The 19,418-nt window shown below is 36.8% G+C and overlaps 2 protein-coding genes, 1 long non-coding RNA gene and 1 other non-coding gene across 4 annotated transcripts; 2 read left to right on the top strand and 2 right to left on the bottom strand.

Moving 5' to 3' along the window:
• Window positions 1-541: 541 nt before the first annotated feature.
• On the top strand, window positions 542-6,778 carry LOC145642155 (uncharacterized). The gene is made up of 2 exons (XR_014115649.1): window positions 542-670; window positions 5,738-6,778. It is a non-coding gene; the product is annotated as an uncharacterized LOC145642155 (long non-coding RNA).
• Window positions 4,552-9,299, bottom strand: LOC145642154 (uncharacterized). Its single transcript, XM_081693249.1, has 2 exons — window positions 9,102-9,299; window positions 4,552-5,016 (listed from the first exon to the last, which is right to left on the bottom strand). The coding sequence occupies exons 1-2, from the start codon at window positions 9,208-9,210 to the stop codon at window positions 4,757-4,759; spliced, it is 369 nt and encodes a 122-aa protein (XP_081549375.1). The 5' UTR covers window positions 9,211-9,299; the 3' UTR covers window positions 4,552-4,756.
• A 3,063-nt stretch (window positions 9,300-12,362) lies between these two features.
• Window positions 12,363-14,795, top strand: LOC145556453 (uncharacterized). Its single transcript, XM_081618105.1, has 3 exons — window positions 12,363-12,679; window positions 12,824-12,963; window positions 13,047-14,795. Exons 1-3 carry the CDS (start codon window positions 12,556-12,558, stop codon window positions 13,197-13,199), a joined length of 417 nt encoding a protein of 138 aa, XP_081474231.1. The 5' UTR covers window positions 12,363-12,555; the 3' UTR covers window positions 13,200-14,795.
• Window positions 14,796-16,426: 1,631 nt separating this feature from the next.
• Window positions 16,427-16,533, bottom strand: LOC145556975 (small nucleolar RNA R71). Its single transcript, XR_014092062.1, has one exon. It is a non-coding gene; the product is annotated as a small nucleolar RNA R71 (small nucleolar RNA).
• Window positions 16,534-19,418: the final 2,885 nt, after the last annotated feature.

Here is a 19,418-nt window from a genome sequence, read left to right as displayed (position 1 = left end):
ATTCAATCCAGAGAAAGAAATAAAACATATGCACTAGACGACTACTCCTTATTTCCATTATTAATTTAGATGAAATTGTGTAAAAAGATCGATTAATTAAATACAGTTTTTTTTTTTTTTTTTTTTTTTTTTTCATTTTTTTGTTTATGAAGATAAAATATAGTTACAAATGTAAAAAATGATGAAACATTGTGACTTGATAATACTTCTTTATTTTCCACACTATCAAACACATAGTTTAACTTCATTTAAGGAAGACAAAATTGATAATGACCTTAAATTCAATCCATATACTTGATGATAATTCCGCATCATCACCACACATTAATAAATAATAATCCATTAAAATAAATGCACACAAGTGAACTTGAAACAAGTAGAGACAACGACCTTGACACAAGTGACCTGAAGGTAAAGGCATAGACTTGATGAGTCATTTGTAGTTTTGTTAAGTCAAGTCAAGAGGAATCCGTTAAAAGAACATCTCTCTCAATCTTTATATCAGTAGTAGGCTTCTCATCTCTCAAATTTGCCAAAGAATATTCAATACGAGTATTAGATGAGATCAAATTCCTAGTGTTTTCCATCTTGGTCCACTACTCAAAAAACAAGTCATAGACTGGAAATTGACAAACTACACCTTGAACCCAAGAATACATATAAACTAAGGGTATGTTCTCTTCATCTTAATTTTAGTTCAGTTTAGTTCAATTCAGTCGTAATTTCCTTCTCTCATAAACAATTCATTTCGGTTCTATTAGTTTAGTTCAGTTCAGTTCAATTCAACTCTAATCAGTTCGGTTCAAATCAGCTTAGTTATGTTCAATAAATGGTCAGAACAGACCCTAATACTGAAACAGTGCTATAAAGTCCGGTAATAATGACTAAGCTAGTCTGATGTGTTTCGATCATTGCCATTCTATATAAGTTGAGCTTAAATTTTTCCCTTTTGTAATCTAAGAAAATTCAGTGTGTTTCTTAAACTGATGAATGTGTTAGTAGATAGCAATTCCTATTGTCTATGAATATGCATACTTTAACTAGCTTTACTACAAGTAGAATGGTTATGGTTTACCTTTGGTTTTTTTATACTTCGTTTCTGTTAAAAAATTTGTTTACTGACTTTAAAACTTGTATTCTAATTGTGATCAGTTTATTTGGAATTAATTTCCTGACAAAGTGACAGGTGAAGTTTAAACAATGCATCTAACTTTCAAATGCAATGAAAATTGAATTATGTACGTGTTAAGCAATTATTTTTTTCCAATTTTTTCCAATTTTTTTTTTTTTTTGAAACAAATCCAATATTTTCCAAATTATGTGTTGACTACTTAGGCCTTGTTTAGTTTACCTTATAAAAAATATTTAATAATAATAATAATAATTTTAATTCAGTAAAACTATGTTCAGTTCAGTTCAGTAAAATTCATTTATGTTTAATAAAAATAATTTCAGTTCAACGAAAATGAGTAACACTAAAGATGAAATATAATAGAGAATCAGTAAAAAATAATTTCAATTCACCAAAATTGATTTAAGTTCAGTAGTAATAATTTCAATTTAGTAAAAATAATTTAGGTTCAGTAAAATTAATTTCAGTTCAGCAAAAATAAGATGACATGAACGGGGCCTTATCCTCTAGTTTAAATTCTTAACACTGCCACGACCCAGGGCTCTTTTGCAGGAGTACCAAATTGTTGATTAAAAAGTTAAGAAGGTGTTTGTTTGGAGGGATAGGATGAGGAAGACATGGATAAAAGGTTTCTCTTGTTTGTTTAGGGGGATAGGGATAACATAGGACAGGGGGATAGGGATAAAAATACAAGTTATTCCAAAATAATAAGACCATCTCCAATGGTGAGACTTGAGGGAGTTTTTTTTAAGGAAAGAAAGAGCATTTTTTGCAAAGGTGTAGACACCCATTTATGTCTCCCCAAAACCAAACCCAGTGATGAATACCTTTTGCATCGAATCATAATCGAATGAAGTGAAAGTGTAGAAAGTCTAGTGTTGCGGTTAGTTTCTACTAAAAAATCTTTCTTGTTGTTTTCGAAAATCTACTCTATTTTATAAAAATAGTCAATCCAGTTTAGTTTGGTCCATAACAAGGGTCCAATAATAGTGTAGTTAGATTGAGCTCGAAAAGAGCTTTCCTACGGTATATTATAAGCTCAATTCTGATGAATAATGAGGAAGTTATGGCCAAATTACTAAACTGGGCCCAGTTTGGTTCTTATATGCGGCCCAATGATCTAAAGGATGTCCTATTATGAATTATCATTTCTAATGCAATTAATATTGATTATAGTCTTCTAGAATCTTCTAGAAGGTTCTTTTGAATCCTAATATGATTAGGATTGATAATTAGGTTTTATGAGTTATATTTGGAATAAAAGAAGTGTTTTAAATCAAAGTATGTATTTCGTTAGAAAATTTTAAGATATACAATATATCTTCATTTGTTACTTCCTCCGTTCTGTTAATATTGCAACAAGGAGGAAATTACGCATCCCAAAACATATTTTATATGCTAAATATCTATAATTGTGTAAGTGTAAAAATTATAAAAAGTTGATATTGAGAAAGTATTATATGAGACGAATCCAACAAGATCCCACTTGACTATATTTTGTTTAACGTATAACTCATATTATATGGTCAAACAAGAGTGATGAATATTGCAAAAAGTCCATTGTTGCAATATTAATAGAACGGAGGAAGTATTATATTGTTACTATTATTAGTTTTGTTATGATTCTACTATGGATGTAGATGAACTAGCTTTGAAACTAAAGATCATATATTCATATCAAAAATCATATAACTAATATATAAAGGTAAACTTTTAGCCAAGTCACGAAATAGTGACACTTGACATTCTAACTTTTCGCCAAATGTCGAGCCACCTTGGATAGATTTAAATAGATTCATAAGATAAAAAAAGTTAGTTAAAAATTCTTTTTTCAATCAAATTAGGATAGAATTTTAGAATAAAATGGTTAGTTTAGAGTTTTATTTTCGATAAAATACCAAATAATAAACTTATAATTAGGCCACAAGACAACATTGTATAGCATTTTAACTTTTCGCCAAGTGTCGTACCGCGTTGGATAAATATAGATAGACTTCATAGAAAAAAAAAATTAATTTAGAATTCTATTTTCAATCAGTTAAATTGAATTATAATATAATTTTATCTTAAAATTCCATAAACAATCCGGGCATCGCATTGGGCACAAAACTAGTAAAAAATAACAACTATTGAAGTAGTGCTTTTTTTTTTATAAGAAAGCTAAGTGTGGTGCTAAAAAATCTAAATAACGTGTTAAAAAAAAAAAAAAAAAAATCATTGATATCCTATTATATTTAAGTCTAATAATTATCTCAACAAGATTTTTTTTTTCTTTTCCAACCTTATACGTGTATTTAGTATTTCTATGTATGTGAAATTAGTCAAACCAAAAAAGCTGTATGTATATGAATATTCAAAAAAAAATATGTGACATATTATTATGTACAAGTAATATATATATATTAATTTATATAATAGATACACCAATTTGGTGAAAAGGAAAATCTAATTAACATAATTTTACACCATACAATTATTTTAGGTAAAGATAAATGAAGACAAATTTTATCCAAAAAAATAACAAAAAAAATCCTCTATTCACGCCTAATTGACTGCAAGTTTTTTTTTTTTTTTTCTTTTTTCTTTTTTGTTTTTCTTTTTATTTTTTACTCTATTTTATTTTAAATTTTTTGTACAGACTATTATATTTAGAGCTTCAAAGTTTTCATTAATGGTGATTATGATTAGAAAAAATAACTAATACTATCAAGTACTCCATAATTTTAGACCATACAATTATTGTACATGAACATGATACATGAGTTTTGAATTAGTTTTTTTTAGAAATTCCCTTGAGATGTGATTCAAATGAATCGACTAATTTGATTTTCTATGAAATAAAAATGCAGACATAATAATTGTGATAATTTGACATTGCTTTTACATGTTAACGTTTTTCATAGAGTTTGGTAATTTAGGGGACATTTTGGTAAAGGGTGAAGGTAAATAATGAAGTAAAAAATGGAGGTTCAATGTTAATGTTGACAATAGAGGTTAATAATAGAGATGAATCATGATGAAGGCTTAAGATGTTTTTTTTTTTTTTTTTTTTTTTTTTTCAATTTGTAATACTTCTAATAATGTTTAAGTAATAGTATAATTTAATCAATATTACTTTTAGATTCTTAATAAATTAGTCTGGTTGAAGATGAAGGTTTTAGATTGAAAATGAAGTTTAATTTAATTCATACGAATGTTAATAAGGTTTAAGATGATATAGGTTAAAGATAAAATATTTAAAAATTGATAATGTGTGTAAAAAATAAGAAAATAAAAAATAATAAAATTTAATTTAATAATAAATCAACAATTCAAATTTAATTTCTTGCCGTAGTCGTCTGTAGTCGACGACTACGGTAGAATTTCGTCAGAAACGTGTAGATGTTTCGGACGAAATTTTTCCTTATTTGCTAGTAGTGTAAGTACTAACACAACTTTCTTTCATACATGTAAACTGTAAGAACTTAAAAGAGAGTCGTTACATTGCATAATTTTAAGCACATTACAAAGGTTGAGAGAATCATTACGTGCTGGATTAACATCAACTTATACAATACAATGCATTTTTACCAACATTCATATATAATGTACACACACTTTATTTTTGAGGTACAACTCGATCACTTACACTTTGATTTGTTTCTCGACAGTCTTAGTAGTCGTTGATGGGGGATAGTATCCACCATATCCACCACTGTGGCAGTAGTCACCATAACAGTCGTCTAGAATATCTACGGCTTCGTTCTTTTGATCTTTGTTCTCCTCTACTTTTGGTGGATAACGACCTCCGTGTCCACCATGACCATATCCTCCGCCTCCATAGCCAACACCGCCATGTCCGCCATATCCTCTACTACGACCATACTTAGACTCCTCAACAGAATCTGCAAACCATAATCATATACAGTACATTATACATTATACAGATGTACTCCATATGTCCATTGAACACCTTTTTGTTACTAAAAATCCAAAATATCAACTATGAAGTATAACACATTAGATTTTTCATTTCAGGAATTTGTTTTTATGGGTTCGGAATCTCCAAACTAATACAATGTGACAATAAACATTGATTTGAGGTTTTGGATTATCATTTTGGGCAGCTAAGCGTATGATTTTATGATTTTGATACACAATCTTTCTAAAAATAATCTAAACCTGTCATCTCGATCTAAACAATAAAAAGTAAAAATATATTCATATTATCATGTACTATTTCACATTATTCAGGACATAATGTACCCAATTCTTATTTAATAATTACAATATAACAACTTTATAACTTAAATCACAATTTCACAGCTTAAATCTACAAACTTTTTCTACTAAAAACAATAAATTAACAACTTTAATTTAATCAATAATTTCAAAACTTCAATAAAAAAAATATTGACAATTTTACAACCTCAACTCTAAGGGCTGATGGATTATATAATAGTAAAAAAGAAAGAAAAAAGGTGCAAATTGAATCCATACTGAAAACGCCATTGATCCTACGTACAAATTATTATCTATCTAATGTGTTAATAAAATTAATAGTAAGAAAAAAGTTGATATTTTAAAATTTTACATTGAAAGATTTTTTTTTTTTTTTTTTGACAGGATACATTGAAAGATATTTAACATGATGTGGATATGGCATGCTTATTTTTTGGTTTTCCCTTATCTATACAAGCATATAACACAAATCATGGTAAGTGAATACTCCTTTTAACTTTAACAAACAAAATGATAAGAGCATTGGAAAACTCTCTATATTATATTTTTACTTAGTATTAATAAGTTATTTTTAATTTTTTATTACATTAATACATGATTCGTCATCTATTTCAAATCAATGCATCACACTCTTATACTTACACCGCTTTTTTATTATTGCACCATAGGGGTTGGTGACAAATATTTTGGTAGTGGAAAAAAGTAAGAGAGAGAAAGGTAAAAATACAAAATTGCCCATGTGACATATTGATAAATTAAAAAGTAAGTGTGAAAAAGCAAGGGTATGTTGGGTATTTATAGTGTGAACACAAATAATTTTTTTCCTAAAGAGGAAATGGTGCAATATTTGTGAAACTTCCTAAGAAGACAAGTGGAGCAATAATAAAAGAACGGAGGAAGTAATTCATTTGATTGGGCATAAGAGAAGTCTAATCTCGCACGCATAGTAACGCACAATTTAAAATTAATTAATTGTGAATACACGAAATATTTTTGCTATATTTTTATAGGCAAAATAAAATAAAAAAAAAAAAAAAAATTTCCAACTTTCATCAATTTTGGTAGAATAATCCAAATTTTGGGGGTCTTCTTTTTCTTCAATCCCAAACCGGTCAGCCAGAGTCAATGATCTATTATATCAGGCAAAAATACACTTTAATAATCCCAACTTTCCTCAATTTACTTTAAATAATCCCAACTTTCGATTAAACTATAATAATCCCAACTTTTACTTTTTTTTCTTTTTTTTTTTTTTTTTTTTTTTTTTTTTTCAGTCCTGTTTACCAATAACCTAGAGAAAGGGTTAAAGTTTTTGTTAAAATATATATTGCCATGTGTCACTTGTTTATTGGTTAAAAAAATTAATAAGTTTTTTTTATTAAATGGAATAAATAAGTTTTTTTAAATAAAAGAAAGTTTTAAAAATTTAAATAAAATCAATGTCCAGCTAGCCATAAACCACTGCTGGTGGCCACGGCCTCCCATGCCCAACCCAATTTCATACACCGATTCCCAATTTCCGGCTCCAATTACCAATTTCCGACACCTCCCTTGCTTCCCCTACCCCAACCTAGCCCCAAAACCTTAGGGCTCGTTTGGTATTGTTGTGGTTTTCTGTTTTTTGGTTTTTCGTTTTTCAAAATCATATGATACATGTCATAAAATGAATCAAAAATTATTCAAACTTATTAAAAACATGATAATTTCGAAAACTGACAACAGAAAAGTGAAAACACAATTTTCTTGTTTCTTGTTTTTGGTTTTTATTTAAAAAAAAAACAAAAAAACAGAAAAACTAAAACCAAAAACAATGTCAAACAAGTCCTTATTTGTCGGAAGCTTGGGATCGTTTTCGAAGGTGGGAAGGATTGGTTGAAGGAAAGGAGGGGGGCCGGTTTCAGTGGTATGGGAAGGGAGGAGGTCCATTTAAGGGGGTTGCATTGGGGAGGGCCGGAGGTGAACGATACTTTGTAGGGGTGTCCTTTCGAACTTTGGATTGGACTTAAGCTTAGTCCGATCCAATCCAAAACATATTTGGACTCCCATTTTATAGTCCAAATTCAAAGTTTTCAAAATCCAATCAAGGCCAATCCAAATTAAAATCTCATCGTCCTAATTCAGTCCGATCCAATCTGAATTAATAATAAAATAAAAAAAATCCTTAGAGATTCATAAGAATCATAACACCAATAAAAAAAATACAAACTTTAATTGAGGTTTATATTATTATTATTATTATTATTATTATTATTATTATTATTATTATTATTATTATTATACATTTTAGCCATGTCAAATACAGATTTGGGCCGCACCCTATACGGGAAAATACAAGTCCACCACTTTATTAGACCAGGGAGGTTCCACCTCAAAACCATATGACAATGAGTGGAGTAGCTCATTAGTATTATATAGTGGTAGTAACTCTTTAATTCTTTCACTGTGGGATTCCATTACCACTGTACTTCCTCTTTAGTCTTTTTAGTGTGAGACAAGAAACGCTCATATGTGGGTTGTTCATGGGTCAAGAAATACCCTAATTACCCTAACTTTAATAATCTTCCTCATTTTTTCAACATTTTATTGAGTTGTAATTTCTAATTTTTATCTTTGATTATGCTTGCATATGCATGCAATAATGAGATCTAAGTGCATGCAATAATGAGATCTAAGTGCATGCAATGTGTGCTTTTAATTTCAAAATTAGTTCAAAACTATTAAAAGATTATAAAAAATAAGTAATGATAATTTTGTTGTTCTAACTGGATACTAAATTCGTCACAAGCTGATTAATACTGAAAATAGTATAGTGCATCCGGGTGCACCATGCGCATGGTGCACCCGGAAAGAACATTAGACATATTTTAAAGAACATGGGCAAAAAAAAAACATGTTAGTGTTTGAAAAAGAACATACCTGCGTTTGACAAAAGAACATGTTTGTATTTGACAAGAACATGACATTACAAAGAACATAAAGTCTTTACAAAAAGAACATGTTATTTTTATGGTTACTTGGGTGGTTGAACATGTTTGAAAAAGAACATTATATTTGACAAAAAAAAAAACATGTTCGTGTTTGACAAAGATATAGGTGATCATTGGGTAGACCGGGCCAAGGTTAAAAAATCAGCTCACTTCTCGAGTCGGGCCAAGTTTTGGGCTGAAGTTTTTGTGCCCAAACCTGCCCAAAATGGTCCGGCCGTGCGGGCTTTTCGGGTTGAGTAAAAAAAATCAACTAAAATGCATAAAATGCGATCCAAACCCGCCCAAAAATTTAAATTTACGGGTCGGGTTCGACCCGATTTGGGGGCGAAAAAATTCTGCCCAAAACCCGTCCAAAATCAAGCCGTGTCGGTCTAACTTTGATCACCTCTAGCCAAAGAACATAAAGTCTTTACAAAAAGAACATGATAGTACAGTAAAGAACATGTTCTTTTTTCTAGTTACTCGGGTGATTGATTTTTTTTTTTTTTTTTTTTATTATAAATGTACATACATTAAATAACATATTGTATAATATAAAGAACATATAATTCAAACTCAAATAACATAATAATCAAATTTAAAGAACATATTATGCTCACGTTCTTTATAAATATCTATAATGTTCTTTTTTTCGCACATGTTCTTTTAAATATAACTAATGTTTTTTCCGGGTGCACCATGCGCATAGTGCACCCGGGTGCACCAACCATACATTAGATTAATACACGTAAAATAGAAATTAGAAGACAATAGAAACTCACGTAATTTCTCAGTGGTTGAAGATTTATCCAATTGATGAGCTGAGACCTCAGAGCATATGACTAGAGTCATAGCAATAAGGGCAAGCAACACAGCCTTTGAATAGGCCATTTTCAAGTACTTCCCTAGGAAATAATTAATCTACTACGTAATAAACTTAATTGTAGAATTATTTGTGAAGGCTTAACTAACTCTAGGTTTGGAATAGAAAGGCAAAATGTTACACATGTATTTATAGGCAATATATGAAAGAATGAGGGTCCCAAAGTAGGTTAGCAGTATTATAATTAGTGGTGGCTAATTGAATAATATGTGGCTATCAGTTTAATATGTGGCTAATGTAAAACTAGGTGTTATAACATGAACTTAGAACGGGGATATTATGTTTACGTTATATTGCCACCATTGATTTCAATTTTACTGTTTGACAAGTAAACGCTAATACTTGTGAAGAGTTATTAGTGAAAACGATCTCACCTAATTTGTGGATAGGCCAGGTATGGTAGCTAAGTAATGAACTCAGCTATTTGATAAGTACGTACTTAGATGATTATTGATTGGTACCATAAATATACTTAAGCTTGTATTTGTTGAATATAAACCACTCTACAGTGGACTATTGTGATAAGGAAATTTTGCAAAAAAACAACCTTTTAAATATTGTTTTTTGCATTTAACCACCTTTTAAAAAAATGTTGCAAAAAATCATCAATTTTAAAATTTTTGTTGCAACTTACCACCAATTCAATGTAACACAATTGATAAATTTGGCTAAAAAAGTGGTAATTTGCAACAAAATTTTTAAAATTGATGATTTTTTTGCAACAATTTTTTTAAAAGGTGGTTATTTGCAAAAAAATAAGATTTAAAAGGTGGTTTTTTTGCAAAATTTCCTTATGATAATAATCTTTCTTATCTTCTCCTTCCTCTCTCCAAAACCCTAGTTTCTATTGTTGATTTTTGAATGGACTTTGTTTTGGGTGTTTTTGTCCCTCGGGAGAGTTACGTCACGAAGTCTGGTCTGGCCGGTCTGTGCCTGCAAAATAACGGAGACTCCGGGTGGTTGGAGCTCCGCCTCCGACGGTCAAGTTAGTAACTTGAAACGGAATAAAGAGTACGGAAATTTAGGTGGGGATCTGCTTGGATTCCAAGCTCAGGTGTTTCTCTGATGTAAGAGAGTACAGGTGTAATAAATGATAAAACGTGCCCTCAAAATGAGAGACATCTCCCTATTTATAGGTACATTGGGAATTGTGCCCCTGATTAGGTCACTAAACCCTATTCATTGGTGGGCTGCGCCGTTTTGCGGCATTCTCGAGATTTGGGCCTGAAGGCCGCCTTTTCCCTTGATTTCTGGGAGGACACGTGTCGAGCAGGGATTGGTCCCTTTTGGACCAATCTGGGGCTGACACGTGTCACCCTCTGATTGGGCCACGTGGCAGGGTGAAATTACCCTAAACATTTGCCCCTCACAGATGTGACGTGGCACGCCACGTGGCATCTGTGACACATGTCACTCTCCGGTTGGCGATAATTTTACCGTTACATAGTAACCATTCACCTTCCGGGTAAATTACGGAAATGCCCACATATTTACCCTCTATATATAGCCGTTTACCCTCATAATTTTGTACGTTTACAAAAATTTTCTAGAGAGAAAAACTTTGAGAGAGCAGAAGTCATCCGTTTGAGTCAGGCGCAAGCAAGAAACTTTGTTCTTCCGCAACCCAGCCGGACCCGCCTTCCTTCAGATATCAAATCCAAAGGTACCGTCTCTGTCTCTCTCAGCTCTTTTCTTTTTTCGCCGCTTGTATATATTTCTTGCAATAAATGGATGCATCACCAACACACACGACACAACCTAGGTTAAAGTCCAGCCGGTCACCAGGGACGGCTGAGTCTAGGACTGGGAGTGCCGGCTCGGGGTGTTGGGACCACCCTTTGCCATGGATTCCGACCAGTTATGTGTCTGTGCAGGACACCATGGCTCGGACTATGCAGACGGCTACCGATCCAAATTACAAAAGCGAAGGCTCAGGCGGCCAAACGCCTGAGGGAGAAACGTCTGGTCAGAGAGATCAGACGGCTCTGGAGAGATCCCCTCCGCGCGCCCCTTCAACCCCCGCTGACTCTTTCTTAGAGGAATGTGACCAAGGCGGCGACGAGGCCGCCTCTGTCCCCTTGGACCAAAGTGAGGGTGAGACGGAGAGTGACAGCTTCGCCTCTACCTCTGGGAGCAGTAGCGACGACTTGCCCCCTCTTCTGGATAGCGAGGAGGAAGAAAGGAAAAAGTGGAGTGAGAAGGACGATCCCTTCAGCATCCACGTCTTCTCCAAGGACCGGATCCAAATGGGGGAGAACTTAGAGAAATTTAAGCAAATGCACCCGCTTGGAGACGGGTATAAGATCAGGGTGCCGCCTGAACTTGGCACCATCGCCTGGGGGGACGATCAACAGAACGCCAACAGCTATTTTGGCTGTTATGAGGCGGCGTTCAAAGTCGGCCTTCGCTTCCCCCTTCACCAGGCGGTGAAGGCAATTTTGAGAGGCTACGCCCTTGGAGTCTGGCAACTTACCCCCAATTCTTGGACCAATATTCTGGGGTATGTTGCTGCCTGCGAGTTTCAAGGGCTCAACCCCGGCTGGGAGGCTTTTGCCAGCATGCATTACCTCAGCAGAAGCCCAGGCGGCTGGAGGGCGTGGTATACTCTAACCACCCATCCGCAATAAATGATGACCTTGGACAAGGTCTCAAAGTTCGACGGCTGGAAGCACATGTTTTACCTGATGTCAGCCCCCACCAAACGGGAAAATTATGAATTCCGCCTGTACAACAAGAAGCCTGACTTGTTGGGCAGGAAGTGCGCTTTTCCCCGGATCCCAGAGGAAGACTTTGATAAAATAATTGAGGCAGACTTTTTCGGCCTCACAGACGCAACTCTGTCAACCGGGGAAACAATAAAAGTCCCTAAGAACTGGATTCCCAAGAGCGCCTGGTTCAGGGATGAGTGCTTTCTAGCCGCCTGCGGGCTAGGGCACATGTTTAATAAACGTATGCACCTGAGTTTATACTGCCTGTAGTATTTTTCTATCGGTATTGTTTTATGATGTTAACCAGTTTCTTTCTTTTTGCAGAAGAAGCGTTGAGAATGCTGCAATCGGAGAAAACTCCCAGGCGGTCTTCTGCAGCCATCCGCAATGATCTTGCGGAAAAAGCTGCGGCCGAACTCAAGGCCAAGGTAATAAGCGCCTGACTTTTTCTTAAATTGATCTTAAGGACTATTTTGCCCGGATGCTAACTTTGACTTCGATTATTTTTCACAGGGGGGAGAGGTTGGTGGAAAGACGTTTGAGAAACAACTCAAACGGGCTAGGGAGGAGACCCCAGCCGTTCTAAGCAAAATTAAGAAGGCCGCCTCCGCGTAGACTCCTGGCGCCTCAGCCGGGCATCAACAGATGCGGATAGCGGGGCGAAACGAGAAGATAGGCGGCAGCTTGTGCCTTGACCTCGTTAACCCCGTTACAGCAACCGGGGGGTTCTCCACGCCTGCAAGCGTTACTCGCTTGGCCGGCTCTGAAGGTAAGAACCCTTTTGAATCCCCGCTTGAGCTGGGGTGGCCTTTGCGGGTGAAATCCCACTCCCAACAGACGTCATCCTCAGACGGTCGGATACAAATAGGTGCCGCCTTAGTTTCGCACTCATCACCTATTGATTGTGGTGCAGATCAAACTCAATCTCCCCGCTGGCCAGACGTCCAGAAGCATGCCAAGGCCATGCTGGAGGCCGTCCGGAAGAGGGATAAGGACGAAATCCCTGGGATAGAGACGTTCAATCTTGAACGCATTCTATCCCTTCTGGATGAGGTAAGAAACTTGTCAATTCAATTTTATTTTTTCCAAGTGTTTAATCCCGCCTGTAATACTTATTCCGCCTGACTTATTTGCAGGCCATGCTGCGGGTGGACGGGCTCAAACGTCCTTATTCCCGCAAACGGGAAGAGGTAAAAAGGGCCAAGAAGTCTGCCATAGACGCTGATAATATTGCTTTGCACTCAACTATCGTAAATGAACTTGAAACTAAAGCAATAATTATGACATAGGCGTCCAAAATCCAGAAGCTGGAGCTAGATCTGAAGGCGGCCAACCAGCGGGCTGCAGATGCTGAGACGGCCAAGAAGGGGGCGGAGGAGGCCCAGAAAAAGGCAGACGAGAGCGCCAAGAAGGCTGATGAGGCGCTCAAGAAGGCCCAGGCGGACCTTGGCAAACTTAAGTCCAAGGTTGAGAGGCTAGAGAAGGATGTTGCGCAGGCTCAGAAAAACTTTGCAACAACCCTGGAGGCGGAACAAAACCGCCTGGTTGCTGAGAGTGACGCTGACAACGACGCCCGTATGAAGATTGTCTGGGCTGCCTTGTACCCAGACACGGATTACAGCGTCTGGGCACTGGCGCACAGCTACGTCGAGTACGTGGTGTACTTGCGGGAGCAAGGCGAGCCAGAGCCTGCCTCCTTCGAAGCCTGGGTCAACTCCACTGAGCCATACGCGCCTGTGCTTCCTGGTCCTGGCAAAGCACAGGAAATTCCCTCAGACAATGAGGAGAAAGGAGAGGACCAGGAGGCTCCGTCTGCAGGCCAGAAATGATCATTCAGCGGCAGTATGCCAATCTTTGCTTTCTTTTTATTTTCCTTTTATTCAGTGGCTGTATGCCAAAACTTGCTTTTTCCGGCCTGCGTGCCGAGTATCTGTGTACTTACCGGCTGAGGAGCCGGGTTAATTAACAATTTCTCTTTTTCCCGGACAGGGTCCGAATAACATTTAATCCACTACAACCGTTTGGTTGAGTGGACTTTTATGAATTGCACCGACTAAGTCGATTTTGATCATTTTGCATCTGAATTTTAATTTTTGCAAATTTTAATTTTTGCCCAACTTATTTAAAGCATGCGGCGATTTCTTGCTGATGTATCCATTTTATATAGTATTTTACCCCCGTCCCTTGGTCATAATTAGTAGTGTTTTTGGCTCTTTAGAGCCACTTTTATTACTAATTGGTGTTTTCTAGTGTTTTCGTAGATTTGGTTGACTTTTGCAGGGATTTATGCTTTTGGAGTATTTTCCCGAGATATTTTGGAGCAATCACGAGCACTGGAGAAGCATGACCAGATTTTATAGCCCAGGGCCGGTTAGAGACATCGAACCGGTGATTAAGGGCTCGGTAGAGGTGATACCGGGGCGTTTGGACCGAGTATTCAAGACCCAAAGAGGAAACCCAGATTGGCCCGAAGAATTGGAGCCCAATCGAAGTCCAAATATTGGCCCAAATGATCCGCCCGGCCAAAAAGGCTGGCGCCCGGAGGCGCGCCCGGCCGGGCGGGAGGAGCGCCCGGTGACGCGCCCGGCCGGGCGCGAGATTGTTATTAGAGGTGAAAAAAGGCGCGCCCGATCGGGCGGTGCCTCGCCCGATCGGGCGCGTGTTTATTTAGGAGACAATTAGAGTCGTTTTAATTTGTTTTAGTTTAGGATTTTTGTACGGAGTATAAATACTCCTCCGTAATACGATTTTAGGATATCTTCTTCTTCTTCTCTTAATCTTTTCTCTTAGACTTTCTCTCTTTACTTAGTTTTCTCTCTCTAAACTCTCTCCCAAAACCTTTGTTCTTAATTTTTTGATTAATTCCAGATTTACTTTGGTGACGATTTCTCTTCCCTTAATCTTAGTTATTTATTTTATTCCTTTGATCATGATTTATTTTATTGCTTTGCTTAGTTTATATTTAATTATGTGTGAGTAGTTTAATTTCTAGGGTTTATGGGGATCTAATAAATAATATGAAGGGGTGAATTATTGTTGTTGATTATCAATGCTAGATTAATTTCCTATTGATTGATTTAATGCTCTGTGACTAGATTAGGCCTATCTTTTATGCATGAGTTTGACAATATTGATTCAGGAATCGAGAGATGAGAATTAATGTTTAGGTCTAGTTTCAATAGGCAAGTTAATTTATAAATGGTTAAGTCAAGATTCGAGAGATGAGATTTAATACCGGTAATTTAATTGTGTGATTGTAATAAGTAGCGAGAGCCCTTTACAATCTGATTAATTGATGCATTGATGATTGACTATTATTGACTGTTGGTATTGCATGATGATTTCTTATTGGATTGTTTTAATGTTTTACAATTGCGGCTTGTAAAAGTATAGTAATATTAAATTGATGAATCGAGCAGATGTTAATTTGATATTAAAGGCTATTTTCGATAAGGACTTAGATCTAGTAAATTGCGAGAGCCTGTTAGATCTATGTTGGTTAATAAATTGCGAGAGCCTGTTAATCATGTTATTTATGCAATGTCAATGATTGATTACCCTATTTTACCCCGGAGTATTATTTATTGGTGAACCTATGCCCTAGATCCTTTTATATATTATTTTCTCCCTTTTCTTACTCTTTTTAGTTTAGTTTCATATTCAACTTTTAATATTGGTTACTTAAATAATTTAGAGTATAATATTTAATTAGGAGTAAAAAGATTTGTTTCCCTGTGGAGATCGACCCTACTTCCCTATCTACTTTAGTTAGAGAATTAGGTAATTATTTTTGATTAGGGGATACGACTTTACCCTGTCAAAATTTGGCGCTGTTGCCGGGGAGACGGTTTTATTTTTATTTCTGATTATTTTTGTAGTCTAGATTATTTCCCTTTTGTCTCAGAGAGCGTTAGTTCTCTGAGACAAATCTCATATTTGCTTCTAGTTTTTGTTTATGCCCAGGTGTTCCAGATCAGGTTACATCCCATTCGATCCTGAGATCGAACATTCCTTCCATAGACAGAAAAACTTCTACAAGCAAATCCTGGCGGATTCTGGTGATAATAACAATAATCACCGAGATTCTCCAACTGGTTCTAGCAATTCAGAGGCATCATCAGACACAGAATCAGAGATGGCGGTTCCAAAGAAACTTAGTGATTATTCACAACCAAAGCTTACGGATTTTCCACATCTCACCCCTACTCCGACTCTTGATGGGGTTCAATTCGAAATCAAACCCCAATTTATAACGATGATAGAGAGGAAGCAATTCAGTGGAGCCAAGGGTGAAGACCCGAATCTTCACATTGCCGACTATTGTCAATATTGCAACACCATAAGGCAAGCCGGGGTCACTCAAGACCAAATCAGGGAGATTCTCTTTCCCTTTTCTTTAACTGGAAAAGCTAAATTGTGGTTTAATGGTCTAAAGAGAACTACGCTTGGTATAACTGACTGGGAAACTCTTGTTTTGAATTTTTATAACAAATATTATCCTGCAGAGAGAACAGCAGTACTACGGAGTGCGATTCAGAATTTCGCCCAAGAAGCCGATGAGTCTTTATATGAGGCTTGGGAGAGGTTCAAGGACTTACAAAGAGAATGCCCTCACCACAATTTAGCACAATGGCAGTTAATCCAAGCCTTTTATAACGGCATTGGAAATTCTTCTAGAATAATTTTAGACTCTGCAGCTAGTGGTAGATTTATGAATCTTAATGTTGATGACGCAGGTCAGGTTATTGAAGATATGGCGATACACAATTCCCAATATGGGAATCCCAGAGGATTTGCTAACAAGGGGAAACATAGCGTCGACTCTGTATCTTTTTTGCAAGCTCAATTGACCTCTATTTGTCAAAAATTAGATAATCTGAGCACTGCTAACGTAGCTAATGTTTCTGCGATTAATAATAATTCTAATGAGGCTTTCTGTGAAAATTGTGGTATTGTAGGTCATTGGGAGCAGGATTGCAGGAGTTCTGTGGAGCACGTTAATGCCTTCCAAGCTTATAGGCAGAATAACCCATACTCCAACACTTACAATCCTGGGTATCGGAATCATCCATACCTTTCCTACCGGAGCACTAATGTTCAAAATCCACCACCACAAGAACCACAGGTGCCACAGCAACAGCAGCAGAAATACTATCATCCCAATGCTGGCCAAAAGAATCAACCACAACAACCCCCCTCATCTACAGATCCTTCTTTAGGGGAAATTAGAGCAATGTTGGTTAATATGCAAAAGCACATGGAGAGTAGAGATGCGACAATTGATCAAATTCTAGCACATAACAAAATTATAGATAATCAAATTGCGCAACTCTCCGCTACTCTACAAGCACGCCAACAGGGAGCCTTGCCGGCACAGCCGACTAGGCCTACGGATCAAGCATTTGCAATTACTCTAAGGAGTGGTTCAAACTATGAAGGGCCCTCTATGCCCAGAGTCGATGAACCTATTTTATTAAATAATTCTAATCTTGATTCCATTAAACCAAACAATGTAGTTGCTAGCCCTGCAGGGTTAGAGGATAATACTAACATATCTAATCCTACATTGCAGGATAAAACTCCGGAGAAGGTGGCTACTCCAGACAAAGCGAAGAATGCTCAAAAGCCAATTATCAAACTTCCTTTCCCCAATCGTCAATTGAAGACAAACTTGGATAAGCAGTTTGGTAAGTTCCTGGAGGTGGTTAAGGATTTGAAAGTAACAGTTCCCTTTACTGAATTGATCACACAAATCCCCTCATATGCAAAATTTATGAAAGAAATTTTGACGAGAAAAAGGTCTATTAGTGAGGTAGAGACAGTAGCTTTCACTGCAGAGTGTAGTGCCGTACTTCAAAATAAGTCTCCACCTAAACTGAAAGATCCGGGTAGTTTTTCTATCCCTTGTCATATTGGTAATCTTCTGATTGATAATGCATTATGTGATTTGGGTGCTAGTGTTAGCGTTATGCCATTATCTGTATGTTCTAAGTTAAATATGGGTAAATTAAAAGCTACCAATATAACTCTGCAAATGGCCGACCGTTCTTTCAAATACCCCCTAGGTGTTTTAGAGGACGTCCCCGTTAGAGTAGGTAAATTTTATATACCTGTAGACTTTGTTGTTCTTGATATGGCTGAGGATATGCAAACCCCAATTATTTTGGGTAGACCATTCCTTAACACTGCAGGAGCAGTCATAGATGTTAGAAGTGGTAAGCTAACACTATCTGTAGGGGATGATAAAGTGGTTTTTAATCTGAATAATACCCTCAAAAGCTCCATGACTGAGGAGAAATGTTTCAGTGTTAATGTGGTTGTAAATTATTCTAATAAGCCCCAAGCTCTTGAAAAAGATCCTTTGGAGGCGGTATCTTATGTTGCATCCCTTTCAGATGAGATAGACAAATGGCAGAAGGAAGTCGATGCAATAGAAAGAGCATTCTACAATGTTGGTCTTGGTTTCGAGGATGAACAAGTGGAACCGATAGAGCAAGTTGTGCGAATCGAGCCTACGGTAAGTGTTCCGCCAGATCGAGTTGCAAGTGTTGAACACAATGACAATTTGAAGCAACATTCGATCGAAGAAGGGTTTTTAGTGCGTAGAATTGAAGATCCCCCAATCCAAGTCATGGATGATCCACCAGATAAGGCGACTTGGCGTCCCACAGGACATGTCAGGAAGCCGCATCGCGGCCTAAACATCGCTAGACCGGGTGAGAAACCACCCGATCAAGCGTTAGGCCAAGGGTCTTAGGAATTGTACTTGGTAAGAAGGTCGTGCGGGACCTAGATAAACCAGCGCTTTGCGGGAGGCAACCCGTATTTTTAATTTTTATTTTATTTTTTTTTAGACCAGTTTTTCTTTTCGTTTTCTTATGTGAGGAGAGATGAGGGAATTTAATGAGTTTTTTTTTAGTATTTGTACAGGTTTGAAGGAAAAGAGTTAGACAAATTTTTGAGAACAGAAGGAAATTTGCCCCTGATTTAGTCTCGGGCCCGACCGGGCGAAGCTCGCCCGAACGGACGCGAGAGTAGAGTTCTAAAACCAAGAATTTTCGCCCGACCGGGCGAGAGCCGCCCGACCGGGCGCGAATTTTGACGTTTACGGACTAATTTGTCCGCCCGATCGGGCGCGAGAGCAAGGTGAAAATCAGGTAGTTAGATCGCCCGATCGGGCGAATGACGCCCGACCGGGCGCGAAAACATGATGAAAATTTTGGTCAGATCGCCCGACCGGGCGAGAAGTCCGCCCGACCGGGCGCGAGAATCATCCCAGAACTCCTCAGATCGCCCGATCGGGCGAGATACCGCCCGACCGGGCGCGAGCTATATACGCGTCTCTTCTTCTTTCTTTCTTCTTTCTTTCTTCATTTCTTCTTTCCTCCATTACTTTCTCTCTCTAAACCTCAAATTTTCTCTGACTTCTCTCTAAGATTTCTCCTCCATTACCAATCCAAATTCAAAACTTTTTATATATTTGTAATCCTCTCTTCATCCTCTTCACT

Source organism: Chenopodium album, chromosome 8, assembly GCF_948465745.1.
Source record: "Chenopodium album chromosome 8, dcCheAlbu1.1, whole genome shotgun sequence".
In the NCBI taxonomy this organism is placed as follows: domain Eukaryota; kingdom Viridiplantae; phylum Streptophyta; class Magnoliopsida; order Caryophyllales; family Amaranthaceae; genus Chenopodium; species Chenopodium album.
The sequence above is the reverse complement of the archived record's forward strand: the minus strand, read 5'-3'. Positions and strand labels throughout refer to the sequence as shown.

Excerpts from the sequence above, each read along its gene's own strand:
- LOC145642154 (XM_081693249.1), bottom strand. The coding sequence starts at position 9,210 with ATGGCCTATTCAAAGGCTGTGTTGCTTGCCCTTATTGCTATGACTCTA. Across the intron at positions 5,017-9,101 it reads TTCAACCACTGAGAAATTAC|ATTCTGTTGAGGAGTCTAAG; the intron begins GTGAGTTTCTAT and ends TATGGTTTGCAG.
- LOC145556453 (XM_081618105.1), top strand. The coding sequence starts at position 12,556 with ATGCGGATAGCGGGGCGAAACGAGAAGATAGGCGGCAGCTTGTGCCTT. Across the intron at positions 12,680-12,823 it reads TCGCTTGGCCGGCTCTGAAG|ATCAAACTCAATCTCCCCGC; the intron begins GTAAGAACCCTT and ends ATTGTGGTGCAG. Across the intron at positions 12,964-13,046 it reads TTCTATCCCTTCTGGATGAG|GCCATGCTGCGGGTGGACGG; the intron begins GTAAGAAACTTG and ends ACTTATTTGCAG.